At 36.9% G+C, this 17,957-nt stretch overlaps 1 protein-coding gene across 1 annotated transcript in view; it reads right to left on the reverse strand.

Moving 5' to 3' along the window:
• LOC149169519 (glycosyltransferase BC10-like) overlaps positions 1 to 9,024 on the reverse strand; it is a 118,492-nt gene extending 109,468 nt beyond the window's left edge. The window contains exons 1-3 of the mRNA XM_089428721.1: positions 8,331 to 9,024; positions 7,745 to 7,861; positions 7,325 to 7,425 (exon numbers count right to left, since the gene is read on the reverse strand). Coding sequence (XP_089284847.1) covers positions 7,325 to 7,425; positions 7,745 to 7,861; positions 8,331 to 8,576 — 464 coding nt within the window. The 5' untranslated portion in view covers positions 8,577 to 9,024. The remainder of the gene's footprint in view (positions 1 to 7,324; positions 7,426 to 7,744; positions 7,862 to 8,330) is intronic.
• Positions 9,025 to 17,957: the final 8,933 nt, after the last annotated feature.

The raw sequence follows: 17,957 nt of genomic DNA on the forward strand, positions 1-17,957 counted from the left end.
GTCTTCCAAAAGTCTAAAATTGGTAGGGACCCTAAACCCCACACTCTTTTAACTTTTCCAAGAAGACAACACACTCAAACATATCCCACACTCCAAAATTTGATGGATAAGTCCAGAAAAATTAAGTTCTTTTCTTATGCATAATAGGCTCCCTTCATCAGAAAATTGATACGGAATGAAAACATTTTAGAGGCTAAAAAACAAGATAGTTATTACTCCATAGTTAATAATTCATTGTTCTAAATTGAATAATCTTTCTTAATATGCATATAGAGTAGGGTCTACATTGAATCATCTTTCTTAATTAGGCATATAGCTAATTGTTTATTAATCACTAATTAAGTTATCGTATTTACTAGCCTCTAGCTTCCATAACATTTCCTCCCAATATAATTAGACAATGTCTCCATTGTCCTCCCGATTTAAGAGAGGCACTACAGCAACGGAAATGTGACAATGGGTTGCATGTCCAATAAGAAATGATGTGTTGTCTTGTACTTGCTGAAAATGATCACTCATCAAACTGAAGAAGGTTGTGGGAGCCTTGAAATAATATTATATTGTTGGGGCTATGGAGGACCGATACTAAGGGAGTGAATACTTAATGATTACAGAACCCTATGGTACAAGGGCTTTGTGTCCTACATTACAAACACATGTGTCTTCTTGCATGGAACAAGACTTCTATTCCAAGTGCAAAACTAAAGTAGGAAAATATCAAGTCATCTTGCACTAGGCAAGACTTCTCGAATGACACTATGCTTCAACTTTGAGTGTGAAACTAAAGTAGGGAAAAAATTAAAATTCTCATTACAAGACCTTATTTAATCGTCAACTTTCTTCAATATAGTTGCTTATCTTGCTCTCTTCTTTCTAATTCTTGCTTTAACTAGTATATGAGATGTCCTCTCTTATGGAACACCATTTCCAACCTAAAGATCTTGACCAAGAATAACTTGACCAATGCTTACAATTTCTCCTTCTTGAGCCTAAAGAGACATTACCATTTCATTACACACAATCATTAATCCCTGTGCTACTTTTGCTCAACCATTCTTCTTCCATTGAAGTTGCGAGCAAAGGATCCCCTGAGGGTTTTTTTAACCATATCTTCATGATTTTAGCAATTGATTCTATCATTTGTACTTTCATCTGCTATAATTATTTGTGCTCTTGTACTTATTTACACAATGTGGATTAAGATAAGATAATTTTATTAATGTCCACAAGCTCATCTCATTCTTTCGTGAAAAGAAAAAAATAAGGCAATAGGTCAGGAGGAAATTAGAAACCCACTCCAACACTAGTTGATACTAAGTTATCATATTTACTATCCTCCAAATTCTCATACCAAGAATCATATACATTCTTGATATTTTAAGGTGTTTCTATTATGTTTTTTTCAAGGAAGGATTTCTCATGTAGGGTTACTATTAGAAAAGAAAACAACTTCTCACATATGCTAATTTCTAGAGTCCCCAATTAGTATTTATATTAGCTAACCCCCCTCATTACGTACAAAACACTAGTCCACTAATAAGCTTACAGGGAGTAAAATTATTTTAGAAGTTGTAAAAATTGAGACAAATTACATATTTTGGGCTTTTGTGTAATATTCTAATTTCTTCATATTGTATCTTTTATTCAACTCTTTTTCACCCATCTCTTAAATTTCAAAAGTTGTTAGTCATCTTTTTTTTGAAACATTGAAATCCTAAAGCTTTAAACTTTAATCTTTAAACTATAAGTTTGTTACCTTGGCCCCTGTTTCCACAAAATCTAGCAACCTGATGCAACACCTCACTAGGCACTCTAGATCTAAGGCAACAATGAGATCAACCACCATGGTTATTATCCCAACAAGGGCAGCTTTCCCAATAGGCCCGAGAGATTAACCCAAGGAATCCCAAGATAAATACCCTCCTAGGAACCTATTAATTACACTCCTTAGAAATGTATTCAATAAGGTAGGGCTCAGGGTGAAAATGAGGTAACGAGTTCAAAGGACCTATGTCTATTTCTAAAGGGAAGAGATAACTCTAGGAGATATTCAAATAGATTCCAAACACATGCTAAAATTAATTAAACAATTGTTGTTAGAAATTAGGGTTTGAAATAAAGACACCCTATATCATGCAAGTTTTATGACAGCAGCAATAAAAACAGCTTATAAATGATGATAAGCAATAAAATATCAAAATTTATTAAATAGGTAAACAAAAGAAAGGCTACAAAAAATCAACGGTTGAAATGCGCAAAACAACTATGAAATCTGAGATGTCAGCTCTAGAATTATGCCTGAAAAATGCATAAGAGATTATATTTTTCTTTTTCAACTTAGTAGATGACCTAACCCTAGGTATATGACATTGAAAATGTTTTATGCTATTTAATGCAGATTTTGCAAAAACCTTGACCCAATATACCATAAAAAATAAAAAAGAACAAATTTTAAAGAAGATTGACACACAATGACTAGTGCCTTCAATCAATTGGGTATATATGGCGTCAAAAGGATGAGATCAAAGGTGAAAGACCTTCAATAAATAAACAGAAAGAGAGAAGCTCTCAATACTTTCACAAAGAGGAGATTTAAGGTCGAGGAATGTTATTCTAAGTTTCCTTGATAGATACTCGATGACAAATCTTGCATATGGAGATTTTAGAGCCATAAAGACAAAACATATCATGAAGACTTCATAAAAGCCATAATTCTGCAACATTAGCAAAATGGAAGAAAATTACTCACAAAAAATTAGCACCATTCACCAAAGCATCACTTCAGCCATTCAAAAAAAGTCTATCCATGGAGTTTTATCTTTTTTAAGACAATTTGCTTCCCAGTGATCTATCGCTTCCAAGAGAAAGAGAAAGAACTAGTGCACACTCCTCAAGAGAGAAAAATGAGTGTGTGTAACAATGATCCAAGGCTAGAGCAACTTCCCTCTATCTATATTAGGGAAAGCAAGTCAAATTAGCCTTAATTTGCATTAAAAACCCTAAGAATATAACTTAAGTGTTCATAAGTACAATAGGTCATAAGTCGACCTAAAACATAGCTATCTCAACATAAAAACATAACAAAAGGCTCCCCTTAACCTAATTTAAATGTTGTCCAAGCATGATGTCACCCTCCATAGGTGAAGATCTCCCTCAAGCAAGGTGCCAAGGATGGGTCTTCGAGTGCTCCTCACTCCCAGCCATCCTCAACTCCCTCAAGCAAGGTGCCAAAGATGGGCCTTAGAGTGCTCCTCACTCCCAGCCATCCTCCAAACATCAAAGGTGCATCCTCAAGCCATATCTCTCCTCAACCATATGTCATCATCAATAAGCCCCACATCATCACTCGAGGCCATGCAAGGGGTGATGTCATCAAGAAGGAGAGTACCATCCCTCCAAAGGGATCACAAGTCATCCTCATCATCAACAAGGTCCAAGAACAAGGCAATGCCCATCAAGTAGGTGCAAACCAACCTAGCGACAATGAGGCTCAATAGAGCACATCATCAATCCTAGGAACATATTGGCTTGTTTGTGTAGCATTTCAACTTTCAGAGAGAGAAGGTGACAAATATCTGTGCTAGACCATCCCAAGGTCAATGCTTATCTCAAGGTGGTCAGCATTATGGCAACAAGGTATAGAAGTGCCATCATGTTGGGTTGGACATCCTCATCAAGTTGCCAGAGAAGTCTCGACTCTCAACCATCCCTCAAGGGATAATCAAGTGTACCTAGGAAGCAACACCTAAAACATACCCTCAAGATCAAGTGAGATCATCGTCATATGTAAAATAACCATAAAAAATTCACAGTGGACCATATTTAATGCAAAAGGCACAAAAGTACTTCACACAAGTAGTGTCTTCAAATGCCTTTCTAATTGATGATTTGTAAGCAAGTTACCAAAACTTAGATATGGGAGGGTTATCCATAGGTCCTATTAGGTTCTTCCATCCCTAAGGGGAGGAACAATTCCTAGGTTAACCCATCAATCAATAGGTGCATGTAAAAAGTGGTCATGGAATGAGACAACTTCATGGAAGAATGCCACAGTCTTGGTGCCAGCTTATGGAGTTCCAACATCTTGAGTGAATAATGTGAAGAGGGATCAATCGTGGGACCTAAGTTACCCCTTTCTTCGGCCTATTTTTACCACCCTTCTAGTGCACCTTTTACTTTAATGATTTTCTTTTCTTCGAAAAGCATAGCTTGGGCTAGAAGCCTCAATAGATACATCAAGTACCCTTAAAGATGTAACATTTCATTGCTCATCAAGGTTGGGACACTAATGAGGGGAATAGAGTCCAGTTTAGGCTTTTGTCCACACACTACAATATTGCCCCAGCGATATTTTGTTATTTTCTTCCCTTGTAGCTACATAGGATATTAACTTTCTTTCAACTACATCAACCTCTAAAGGGCAAAGTTTTCAAGCCCTTGCTCAAAGATGAGGACAAATGGGAGCTAGTATCGACGACAAATAACAATCAACCCAAAGAATGGAGATGGATCATAAGGGATAAGCGGAAAATGGTAGCATGTATTATCATGGACATGCTATATGAGTTAGTGCTTCCTATTCGTGTCCCTCCTATACAATGGAACGAAAGGCCTCAAGGAAGGTTACACTGGACTTGAGGCAAAGGATACCCACCAAGGTGAAGTGTGGGAACAAGAATACAATCAAGAGCATTCAATCATCCAACTTAAATGGTGATCCATACTAGAATTCCCTTAACATTAAATGAAAGCACAAAATTAAAGAAAAGGTTAAAGAAACCTATGATAGATGACACACCTTCCTTCAAGAAGTAAGCTAGATTTCAAAAGCACTAACTAGAGCATTGTTGGAGGGATTTACGAGATAGCTATTTGTAGAACATGATAGGGTTGTTGGCTGGCAAGCTTAACACGCAAGAGAAAAGTTTTGTCCTATGGGTCAACCATTTGGGTTGTTAACAGCGCCAAAGATCAAGAACTTTCCAACCTCTACCACTTTTTTAAACCTACATATATATTGATCTAAACAAGGGTCTTCCAAAAAAATTATGACCAAAATACTAAAAGTGTAGTTGGGCACAAGTGTTGGACTATGAATATATTGCTTTCCATTGCATGTTTTGTTGTGAGCATAGGGACATGGCCACTTATTGCCCAAAGGCTAGTGCTTCCTAGGGAAAAAGCAAAAGAACCGTAAGCCCACAAGGTGGAAAGACTTTGTAACCTATCACCATTGGATGCAACCAATCAAGGAGCAAGAGAACTTTGATACTATAGTCGTTACAAATGACCCCGCCCCCATCCCTTGCAAGGGTCTATGAAGTGATTGACCTCCTGAGGGTGAAAAGATGCCCCCTTTGCAGAGACCAATCTCCTTGCTTGGTTGCCTTGGCAAGGGAGAGCAGATGAGTAAAAAGGTGGATCAATTGAAGAAGGAAAAGGGACCAACCTCTTGGCAAAAATACTAATGAAATGCAATCAAAGTTGGCAGAGACTCAACATTCTCAAAGAAGTCTACTTCACAACTCACTCAAAAAGGTTGGATTGATATTAAAAAAAAAGGACTTGGGCATTTCATTGCATTGTATGACCCTTGAATCATGGAATTTGAAGACTACCCTTCCTTAAAATTTGTAAATTCACCAAGCTAGTACCAAATTTTCTTTGATAGAAATGTATTTATTTACAAAAAAGGGCCTTACAAGGCATTAATGCCAATATTGCCACACATTCAACCCCCACTTGAATATGAGGCAAAGAAGTCGATGTTTGTGCTTACGCTTCAAAGAAGATCCTTGCATTCCATTTCCAAGTTCCATCCAATTTTGTGTTGAATTATTTAAACATCAAAATTTTATGTGTTTGAACTTTGAGTCATTATACAAGTTGTAAAGTATTACCATCATTATGTGCTCAATCCCCTAATATGGGATGTAAGTCATGATTATATTCAAAAAAATAATAACATACCATTCATAGCTCTCCCATTGTACATGCACCTTAGATACCAACAAAACCTCCCATGAAGAAGACAAAGTGTTAGAATTGAGAAGATGAGCATGCACAATTTATAGAGAAAATCATGTTCCTAAGAAGAGAAGCAAGAGATAATTTTTGCAGGTGAAACAAATGTATAAAACCAAGCATGACAAGCATTGGACATAAGGTATAGTAGTGTTTTCCAAAAGAAAGATTTGAAAGTTGTCTATTAGAAGCTGAACCCTATAAGATACAAGCCATTCAAGATCTCAGTTGCAAAAACAGGTCCATCAATATACTTAGACATTCAACCTTGGATATGAACCAACTAATCCATCAATTTCAGACAAAGAGTGCAACCAGTTGTGCATCTTATTGGAGATTTAGTCCTAGATATTTATGATGTTTGCAACACATACATGATTCTCCAGATAGAAGGAAAACAAAGTTCAAACTAGTAAAAGGTGCCTTGGAATGTGAATGCAATGATAACCACAAGAAAAAAATGGCACCAAGTGTGAATGCAATGATAACCACAAGCAAAAAAATGTACGTTAAAACAACTTCAGCAAGGACCTCCACATCTTAAGGATCAATTAATGGCCGCTACCATCCAAAAAAAGGATGTTTGATCTGCCAGTTGTTGTCAGCCCAAGATTAAATTACGCCATTGACAAACCCAGCAACATGTTAGTCCAGGGCTCAACATATCAAGAAATAAGATATTAATGAATTGGTAAAACCTAATAACACAAATACTTCTTTAACAGAAACTCCCCATTCTTTGGGCCAGATTGAGGTCAATCTCATTGGGACCGGGACGTGTCACTCTCAGCATCCACAAGTAAACCATCTAACAGAATGAACTGCGAATTGAACCTGATCTATCAGTGGTGAACTCTCACAGATTTACCACTAGACCACAGCCCAACTAACACAGAAGTATTAACATAATAAAAGATCAGAAAAGCTCGAGAGTTAAAAAGGTAAAAATTTAAAATAAAGGGTGGGCCATGTCTTCCCTTAAGTGTCAATCTCGGCAGCAGCTTTAAAGACTACAGAAAGAAACTGAAAAGAGGCTTTAACAAGCGACTTCCAACAATTAAGTTTTCGTTGAAACTTGGCGATGGTTGGAAAAGCTTAAAAGCTTAAGTCTCTTACCTTCTTTTCTTCAGATCTTGTGAGAAGTGTTAAGATGGCAATGCCCCACCAGTGACTGTGATCGGAGAAGAATAAAGCCCTTCATAGCATGTTGCCAAAGCTATTTGCTTATCATTTATTCTAAGCCACACTAACCTGAACACATGTTCTGACTACCATTTTGAGAAAGTTCACAAATAGTTACCTATCTGAAACCAAAATGAATCTCTGGTTAGCTGGATCTTCGAGTGCTTTCCTAAGTAGAATACGTTCCGCTTCTATCATACTGGCTTCTCCCCAAAGTACCTGCAAATTTCCATTAATCCACAATGGTGTGAACAATTTCAAAAAATATTTGCAATGCTTTGTACACAGATTCTGCTGGCTATGCCCTTCCAAAATTGTTATAAAATTGATCTAATCTGAATATGTCATCATGTGCACTGCTGCTAAGATTTGCTGTGCAAGAAACATGGACTGAACTACAAGTACAACAAATATGCATGCTAATGCGTTCCTTTAAAGTGTGATTTTCAGCTACCTAAATCGGTTGTCCACTTCATAAAAAGTCAATTCATTAGAAGGGCACAATATCTATTATGCAACATGTGGATAAATGACAGACCTGTATGCTATCACTAAGCTGCCGACCGTAACAAAATGTACATGCTGTTGTCATCTCATTGTACACAAACCCTGGTCTTGAATGAATATAGATCGAAAAATTAGTCTCCTCTGCCTCCTGCACAAAGCCACCATACAATTGATAATTCCACCCTTAACATTATCTTTAGTACAATGCACTTAAATTTTTCCAATGTGAACTTAAAAATTAGATTCCTCTACTGACCCTCGCCAGCATATTGCATTGAAAATAACAACTCAAGCTTTTTGAACTAGTCAGTATTTCTCAATTTAGACAAGAGAAGATGGATCATCATTTAATTATCCTTTATTTTCATGCGCGATCGTAGCTGTTACAAATTGTGAAAACATCTTCACAGCAGTTTTTTAATGTAACAGAGGAATATACAGCTTTTATGCGTTTCTTACATACAATTGATCTAAATTTCAGTTATAGGGCATCAATTACAGATTCCTCTGCCTTCATCGTAACATATGAGGTATTTAAAGTTAAACCCGGTGAAAAACGTATTAACATAGTAATTCTTGAGAATTTTTGAAGACAGGAGTAAGAACAAAATTTAAACCTTGAAAAAATGTTGCCACATGAAATCCAGAGGAAGACGATTCCGCGCAAGAAAAAGAAAGGCGACCTTTGGCTTGATGGAGAGAGATTTGATTAAGTTCGCACGATTTGAACTCAATTGGGACCTAAATTGGGCCTCCAGCTTGAACATGAAAAACACAAAAACGGCGGCCACGAAGAGGACCCCAAACTTGTACATCCATCGATAATTTCGTTGGAGTTGATGGCTGGGCGCCTTCTTCTTCATCGCCGTTCAACGCCGATTCTCCCCTCTGCTGCTGCAACGCCGAACATTAACATACACAAATGCGATAAAATATTGCAAAGTTGGGGCGGATGCTCTTTCCGGACTGTCGCACGGAATGCTTTGGGAAAGTATCAATTCCATTCAGAAAAAAATGCATGGTTTGCTTCATTCATAATGACAGTGAAGCGAGAGAGGGTCCGAAATTGAGTCCCCAACCGCGCCTGCCATGATGTTGCTCTTAGTGGCCGGAAACCGAGTGTTTGTTGCCGGCGAAGACAAGCCGTGAAATAGAGCGAAAGCGATGCAAATTTACGCCACGCATCCGAATCGCTCTTCCCGGGGGTTTTACGCCGCCTCGAGAATCACCGGACGACACCTGCGCATCAAACCCTCCTAAATCAGCGCAATCAACTGAAGAAACACGGTGCGGTAAACCGCTTCTAAGCTGGCGGGACCCGGCAATAGGGGTTATTTCGTCGCCTTTGCATGTGGGTAAATAAAGCCGGTTTGCCGACAACGTTGATCGGGGGGAGAGATCTGTTAGAACACGACGTAAGTCTCCGTCGAGACAAAAAAGAAAAATGGAGTCGTCAAATTGGCGTGTGACAGAAGGAAAAGCGTGACGCTACCGCGCAGGCAGCATGGCAGTCCGTCCAGCGGTGCAGGTGAGGCGACTCTTCTTTTAGCCGTATCTAAAAAATAAAGAAATGTACTTAAATCCCCTCTTCCTGTCTCTTATTCCTTTCCAGACAAGCCGCTTTAAGACCTCTATTGCTGAGAAAGAGGGCATTGTTTCCACGCGGACAAGACGAGATTCGTTTCTAACTTCCTACGTGGAATTGCCAAGGCTACACTTTCCCGCTTTACGCGGCCACGTGTTATTAGAGTCTAATTTGTCGTTTCTCATGGTCTTCGTCGGCGTCCGCAACGCCAACATTCCAGAATGTTTCAACTGCACTGTTTATTCCTTGATTTATGGAATTGAATCTTTTTCATTTTAATTTGGAAATTTTCTCACACTCATTTCTCGTTATTGGTTCTTCCAAGGCACGAGTCTCACAATTGATTTGACCATGTGACATTTAGTTTCTTTTTAACTAACCTAATATTTATAGTTGAATTTTGTAAAATAAAAATTTACACTCTTATATAATTAAAAAAAAAAAATATTTTACAAAGTTTTATTAGAAAAAAACTTGATAGTTTTATTGCATAGGTCTAGTTGTATTGGGCATCAAGATAACAACTTCACATATATCTCGTATGCTCTCTATGTAAATATCATCAATGTAATAGCCTTGTGCATATGTAGTATGTTATTGACGTGTAGCAAGATGTTGTTATCTTGTATGTTCTCTATGTGAACCTTGTTATCTCGTAACAACCTTGTTTATATGTAGTATGTTATTGAGGTGTAGCAGGATGTTGTTGTTTGTGTTGGTCATGTGTCATTTATGATGTTAGTGAAAATGATCGAAATTTTTACAGGGGCCTCCACCACTGCCAAAAGTAGTTCACGTGCCTACTTGGCCTTGAGGATTGTTAGAACTAGCTAGCCTTCTCAATTATGGCCACTGTAAACCCTTATGGAGCAAACCCTTGTGCTTCTATCGAGATTGTCATGCCCACAACCACCAAAACAAATTGGCCTTCTTAATTGTGGCCACTATAAACCATTGCGGAGGAAATCTTGTACTTCTAGCGGGGCCACTAACTGTTTATCCAAAATGCCAAACAACTCAAGCACCTACCGGGCCTTGGACAACTGCCAAAACCAGTTAGACAATGTGTCCCTTTTGCAGAACTACCATTGAAATTTATTTCAAGGCCCTCTACCACCGTCAAAAGCAATTTGCATGCCTACTAGGCCTTGACGATTGCCAAAACTAGTTGGCCTTCTTGACTGTGGCCATTGTAAACACTTATTGAAGTAACCCTTGTACTTCTAGCAGGCCTGACATCCCTCAACGATGACCACTAACTGTTTATCCACATCGACACTTGCTTGACCATGTTCCTTCTGCATCAAGGCAACGATTCCGTGCAGTGGGACCGAAAAAACCTAAAAAGAGACCAAGACAGGAAACAACTCATTTGTGTTTGAATTGTAGAGAATGAGCATTAGGATTGTGGTTTTTTACTCTGTTGCTCTAGCTACGACTTGACTGCATGTTTCAAACTATCAAATCTATGGCCAACTAGCATGGTTTTCTGTCAGCGTAAACTCACCCTCATCCTTTTCTACGGTCAATTTAATTTATTTCCCCCTCAATTATGGTGATGTCATGTCTATGTTTAGTCTTTGTTTAATGCTTTTTGCATTAGTTAATTTGCCTGATATGACCCTTGTAATTAAATCATTGTAGAAAGTTTAAACCTTTATGGTTGTAGATTATAAGTGGGTTAGCTATGCACACAAGGTCATTCCTTCATGTTAATGCTTCAAACTTAATTTTTCAGACATTGTTTCAGGAATTGTAAATAGTAGGTTTTCCAATGTCTTGATCATGTTCTTTTGATATTAAAGAATCTATTGCTTCTCAACGGTGGTTTCAAGCATCTTTGTTAACCTCCAAGATCATATATCACCATTTTTAAACTTGCTTCTATTTAAGATCACTGAACAGGCCCTAGCCAACAAGAGCACTCAGAGAAAACTATGTAATTTGATGGCTATAGGTGGAAATCATTGTTGTAAAACAAAAGGGTTTTATCCTTTAAGTGGAAATCACTTTTTAATGTGACATATTGGAGTTTTTATTCCCAATGAAGGTTTTCTCAAGTTTAAAAATGTGTTAGTTGTGTGTTTTCCTATTGTGAGTTTAGAAATTTTATGCACCATTACTTCTCATCAAACCAATGAGCTTTTTAAAAAAATTGATACAAAGAGATAGGTCACACATCAATGTTAGACAAACATCTGCAATTTGATGGTTGTTGGTGGAAACCATTGTTGTAATGTTTTATCCCTTGAGTGGAACACATTTTTCATGTAAAATAATAAAGGTTTTATTCCTAATGAGGGTCCTCTCAAGTTTAGAACTATGTTCGTTGTGGGTTTGGAAATCTTATGTAACATTACTTCTTGTCATACCAATGGGTTTGCTGGAAAAAAATTGATAAGAGAGACAAGTCACACATCAATGACAAACGAACCTTTGTAATTTGATTGTTATTGGTGGAAATCATTGTTATAAGATAAAGGGGTTTTATCCATTGAGTGGAACACATTTTTTTATATAATATCGATTTAATTTGTTAATATTTAAAACTAATGACCAACTGTGAAAGTTGGTCATTATTGTATTGCGGTAGTAATGTCAATGTTCATGTATTTGTTGGGATTGTTTTTTATTGAGTTGTAGAAGGTTTGAGCCTTTATGGTTGTAGATTATAATTGGGTTGGCTATGCACACAAGGTCATTCCCTTATGTTATTTCTTCAAACTTTACTTTTTATATATTGTTTCACGAATCGTCAATAGTAGGTTTTCCAATGTCTTGATCACATTCTTTTGATAATAAATAATCAATTGCTTCTCAATCATCTATCACCATTTTTAAACTTGCTTATATTTAGGAAATATGTGTATCTTGGTTTCTAGGGCTTTTAGGCATCTATTCCATCCCTGTAGCTTTAATTCTTTTCAATTTCTAGGAGAACACTTAGCATCATTGGTGAAGGAAACAAATGTGGAATGTCGACGTTACCCTTTGTTTACCAATAGGCAAGATTCATGGTTCTCCTTGATTCACGAAGATGTTGTTTAACTAGATATTCTATTCTTATAGTTAAATCCGGACCATTGGGAATGAACTTCAACTGAAAAAGTGGCCCCATCTCAGTGTAAGACTGTCTCAGAAATTGATATCTATAAACATTCCCTTATCTCCTACTTAGAAATGAGCCTATCCTATGTAAGAAATAACTTCTTTAGATAAATGATTAAGTACTGAGTTGAATTCTCAACAAACATGAAAAGGGAAATTGTGTTAAAAGGCCTCTTATCCTCTTATGCTTGGGTCATTATAGGTTCTATGGTCAAATTGACAACTTTGTATTCATTTTTTGTATAATACAACATTAGTTTGGAATCTCGAAAGACTTGCCAACTCACCAACAGAATATGAAAGTTGACCAACGACTTAATGAATGGCATTGATTTGATATCCCTTCAGTAGAAAAGGTTTTGTGGTTTGCTTCTGCAATATACTTAGTGATATGCAATTCAAATTTGTAATTCAACCACTGATATGCAAATCAAATTATTTAGTGACACTCACATTTGTTGAGCCTTCTTTTACATCAATAGGAATTTCTGCTACAATTATAATGCAACCTCGAATGGCATCTGTAATATGTGGAATTACCTATAAACCATGAAAAACATATATAACATTTAGGAAACATTTATGGTAGTCTTTTATCATTACATAGTTGCAATCCCCAATACAAATAGAATACATAGTAGTTGTTGTGGAAAAAAGAATTTTATATATTTCTTCATTAAAGCAAAAAATCACACATACATCTCATACTTATACAATATTCTTTCATAGGTAGTTCCCCCTTTGTTCATTGTTGGTAACAAATTGAACAAATTTAAATTATGTGAGTAATATTAAACAAGAAAAAAATAAAACTTTACAGATTCAAGCATGTGAAGGTCACCTAATATATCTTTGAAGTGGTGGTATTTTTATTTCGAGTCAATGTCACATCTAAAAAGCACTCAGAATTACCAAGATCCAAACCAACCTTTCAAGAAAGGAAAAAAAATAGGAATCAATGGCCAATTTGATACATTACATTTGCTCGGAGGAAAAAGCAAAAATAAATGTATGCATTCCAGAAAATGAAATAAGTAGCTCTATCTCAGTAATGTATTGCCAAACATGATATAATAGATAGATTAACAAGTAGGAGAAACATAGATGGAGGGATTTAAATAAAGCACTCTAAGTTGGCAAGTAGGAGAAATAGAGATTGAGGAAATTAAATAGAATACTCTATGAAATTCTTTCAAAAACTAAGCCATGGATGCATATTTCCCTTGAAAAACACGAAAGAACACAAAGGCATGTCTTCCAAGGCTATAGTAAACCAAAACCTATAATGTGCCTACACAACGAAAACCAAGAACACCCCACTTAGAAGATCCTTGTTTTGGCGATTTTATTAGGCAGATCAAGATAAAGACCAATAAAATCTAATGTAAGCTTAAGAGCCTAGTATGGAAATCCTTTGTACTACAAACACCCAACAACACAAAGATTACCATCAAGAAGAAAGATATAGAAGCACAAAAGGGAAACATTTTTGCTAAATTCCAAAGGCATATCCCTACATACTTGATCCTTGCATACTATTTCTTTGTACTTATCTAGTTAATTATATATAAATTTCAATGATGATGGATGGTGTTTTCTAGCTCCCTATGAGTTGTACACGATGTGCTTGGTAGTTGTTGGGTTGTATGCCTCCTCATGTCTTTTCTCTCTCCCCTATAAGCTGCATAACCCCTCACACTAAGTGAATTGAATGGGTATTGCTCTAGAGTCTTGAGTAAGAATTCACCCTTTCACGGATTGGTGGATTAGAGTGAGTCTTAAATGAGTGGGCCTTGGGTTGATGGTATTGGCGTACAAGAGTCTCTCTGCTTGACATAAAACACAAGGTTGTGTCATCCATGTTATAATTTGAAATCAAATACAATGTTTACTTGAGAGTGTTGGGCTATTGGTATTTTTATGTTGTCTGGAAAGAGTAGTGTGTACTTTATATACATATTAGTTGAGTTTAAGAGTTGTTGTGTGTTACTAAGTAATGAGTTGTTCCTTGAAGTGTTAGTAAGCCTGTTTGAGATCATCACTCTAGGTTTTAGTTCAACCTTACACAACAGTCCAATGATAGACATAAGTTGTTATTCTTGTCAATGTCTTTCTCTAGAAGCACTTGAAGAAACCATAAGGACATTCTCCTATTTCTTAAAAGGTTGATAGTATCGTCTTCAAGAACCTTAGAGAATTGATTGTGCTTCCCTATGTCAAAGAAGTATACAAAATATCAGTCACATAGTCCATGTTGGTTGAGTGTAGTTTTAATTGAAATTGGATCTTTACTAAATTTAAGAACTATTTGATTGGAATCTCCAATTGATGACTATTGGCATAGGAGAGTAAGTGAACAACTTTGATCACACCTTTCTATTTTACAAACTGAACACAATCATGATTTGTCATATGTCAAATAAAAGGAAGATCTCTTTTGCATTGTACCACAACCACACATTTTGATAAACTAAGTCAAGACATAGGGAGGTTAGGGTTAAATACAACACTTTATAACAAAACCATGTGGACATAATTAAAGTAGAAGGTTCCAAATCTAAATAATGTCTTGCAAAGGCTAGCCAACCTAGAGACTATTGAAGATTTCATCTTGTTTTCTTTGTCTTGACTCTTGATATGGCAGAGGCACTATTGCTTTACATTATATAACCATTTTAATTTCACCTTATGTGCTCTGTCCTGATATGGCAGAGCTAGTATCATTTTTCTTTTCATATAAGTTTCAATGTTGTGTGTGCAATGTGAAAAATCCATGATACGCTTTATTTTCAGTCATAACACAATTGCTTTAGTGCATAAGTTTTTCTCAGTTTCAATTTGTCTATTGGTGTGTTTGATGCTCTTTACAAGCCACTAGAAAATCCTTTTCTACCACTCTTATGCCATTGTTGACTTGTGGCCCATCGAGAGTGCTCTTGTTGGCTAAGTGATGAGCACCAATAGTGCAGCAAGAATGTTGTAACTCCTGGGGCTGCCAACTTTACTTCATCAACCCGGGGTTCGTACAAACTTGGAGGTGGCAGTGTTGTATACACAAGTAGATGCAATGAGTACACTTTTTGTCACTGTTGAGATGGGAAATAGACCACTAGGGTTTCTCAAACCAGCCTTCTATTGATTTAGAAGAAGTTTGATTACCATCTGAGAAAGGAGAATTTTACCCTAATTGAGAGGATTGAAATGCTACCTACTACAGTAAAGAAAGACTGAAATAGATGCCTAAAACACACAACTCATATAGCTATTTGTTAAGATTCCTTGCTTTAGAAGAATGCTAATCTAACACATGTGAAATCCTAACTAATCCTAAGCATGCAATTTGATCTAATCAAACACTTAACTGTTGTGCACATGAATAAGCATAACAACCTTTTTCTTTTTGTCTTTTTTTTATGAAAACATGAGTGCTAATCTTTCTTGATTGTATGGCAGGGGGGTTAGGGATGGATAGAGATGGTTGTGATGGGTCAGATGGCTTGGGAGGCAAGCAGGGGTATTCTCCTAGCTTTGTGATGCATTTCTCACAAATCGGGCTCAAAACAAGCCACTACAGGTCGTCCTATAGGATGTCTACAGGATGTCCTAATTCACCTACAGGATCCCCTGTTTCTTATAGGAACAGGCCGAAAGCATAAGGAGTGATTTGGACAGTGGTATGGAGCTTAGGGAAGGTGAGTGGTGGCGGGAATAAGGCAAGGAGGTGGTTAGGACTCACTCAGAACTCAAACTGAAGTTGTATGATGGTTGGATTTGCTCAACAAGCATGGCAAGTTGTCCTTGTGAAATGATAACTCGAATTGTGAACTTAGTGGCCTTTGGAGATCATGGGTGGGTATGGTTTGGCTGAGACTAATGATATGAGGTCTTCCTGCAATATTGAAACTCCTGCAACATATACATTATTGTTGGCATTTATCCATAATTCATGTCAAAACAAGAAAGGTTTACATCAACATAGTAAAACAGAATTTCATCATTTATTTGCCTAGTTCATGCATGGAAATGCTTGAAGCCTATTATGAAAGCACCATGAAATCTAATCCAAAGCTTAAGATATCAGAAATGACAACTGCAACCTATCTCTTAAAACTGAAAGATGTTGACCTAATTAGCAAAAAAACCCTAAATTTCATAAGAAACCAAAATTCTGTCTTTTTGGGCTGAATGGGAGTTTTTCCTCAAACCATGGTCCTTGAAGGGAGGAATGAGGCAAGATACACCTGTTATCAGCCTTTTTGATATTTCTTTATCTCTCTAAAGCTACTGTTAAAGCTATGCACAAATGGAAGCAAACTAATCAAATTCACTAATACTTGCAATGTAACAATGCCAAAATCAATTCAACAAGTAATCTATGAAATAACCTAAGCATACAAGTATAGTAAGAGGAACCTTTGTTGCTAGGGTTGGGCCCTAACCCAAGAGATTCAGCCCTCTAAGTCAACTTAATGCTGGATCAAGGGAATGCTCATTTTCATTAACATATCAAAAAATTACATAACAATGTTTTGCCACAATCCTTCAACTCAAAAGTGCTTAGTTATCTTGCATAAAAAAATCTGAATCCTAATGAGGCTCTAGGCCTCCTTATTTATACAACTGAAGTTTCCAACAATTTCCTTAAATCCAAGGAGGATTGGCTCCCAATCTCAAGATAAATTGGTTCTTTAACTATCACTAGCTCGGCTACTAATGATCCACATGACTCGGCTGCCAATTATCCACATGACTCGGTTGCCTGCAACTTCGAGCTGGTGTGATTTGATTGAGGGATCTTCGAATGAGTGAGGACTTAATGAGGAATATCCATCTCCTATAATCTCTCCTTCTTATCTCATTCAAGTTCCTGCACCTTAGATAGCCATAATTTGCCATAACTTGCTCCCAAAAACCTGCAATCAATGCACATTAGAGCACTAGACATAACATCTTACTTTTACTCATCTCATTAAGCAAAATATAATTAAAACATGTAAGGAATTATGAGAAGAGTTGATCTTAGTAAGTTTGGAGGCGTATTAAGGTCCATATATTTTACCCAATGATGAGCCTCATCATCACCCCATATTGAAAGTGTTGCTCATGCTCTGAGCAACTCAATATATGTCCATGTCCTTCATTTCTCTGGTGGCTTCCCTGACATCCCATGCTTCTGTTGTAGTCTCTTCCTCCTGTGAATAAAATCCTGCCTTATTCTCTATCTCTTCCCATTGATTTCTTTCTTCTTCTTCTTTCCTTCCTTCCAACATTCCCAAAAGAAATGGTGGACTGAGCCTCAAGCCAATCCAATTGACTTTGAGTCTTTGTAGTGTCTACTTATACATTGGGGTTCTATTTAGTGCCTCACTCATTCTGTTAGGAGAATGCTATTCTCTGATTTTTAGGCTGTAAGGAAAAGTGTTCCATCTCCTTTGGCAGGCTTGCTGGTTGTCTTCTCCTAGCAATCTAAACATGTCTTCAAAGTGTGTGACTTCATGTTCCTATACAACAAGGTACCTTGGTGCAAGCTTGGGATCATTTGCAACGAGGT

This window comes from Pinus tabuliformis, chromosome 4_2 (genome assembly GCF_031772625.1).
Source record: "Pinus tabuliformis cultivar Carrire ecotype Pingquan chromosome 4_2, CPIR1, whole genome shotgun sequence".
NCBI classification, from domain to species: domain Eukaryota; kingdom Viridiplantae; phylum Streptophyta; class Pinopsida; order Pinales; family Pinaceae; genus Pinus; species Pinus tabuliformis.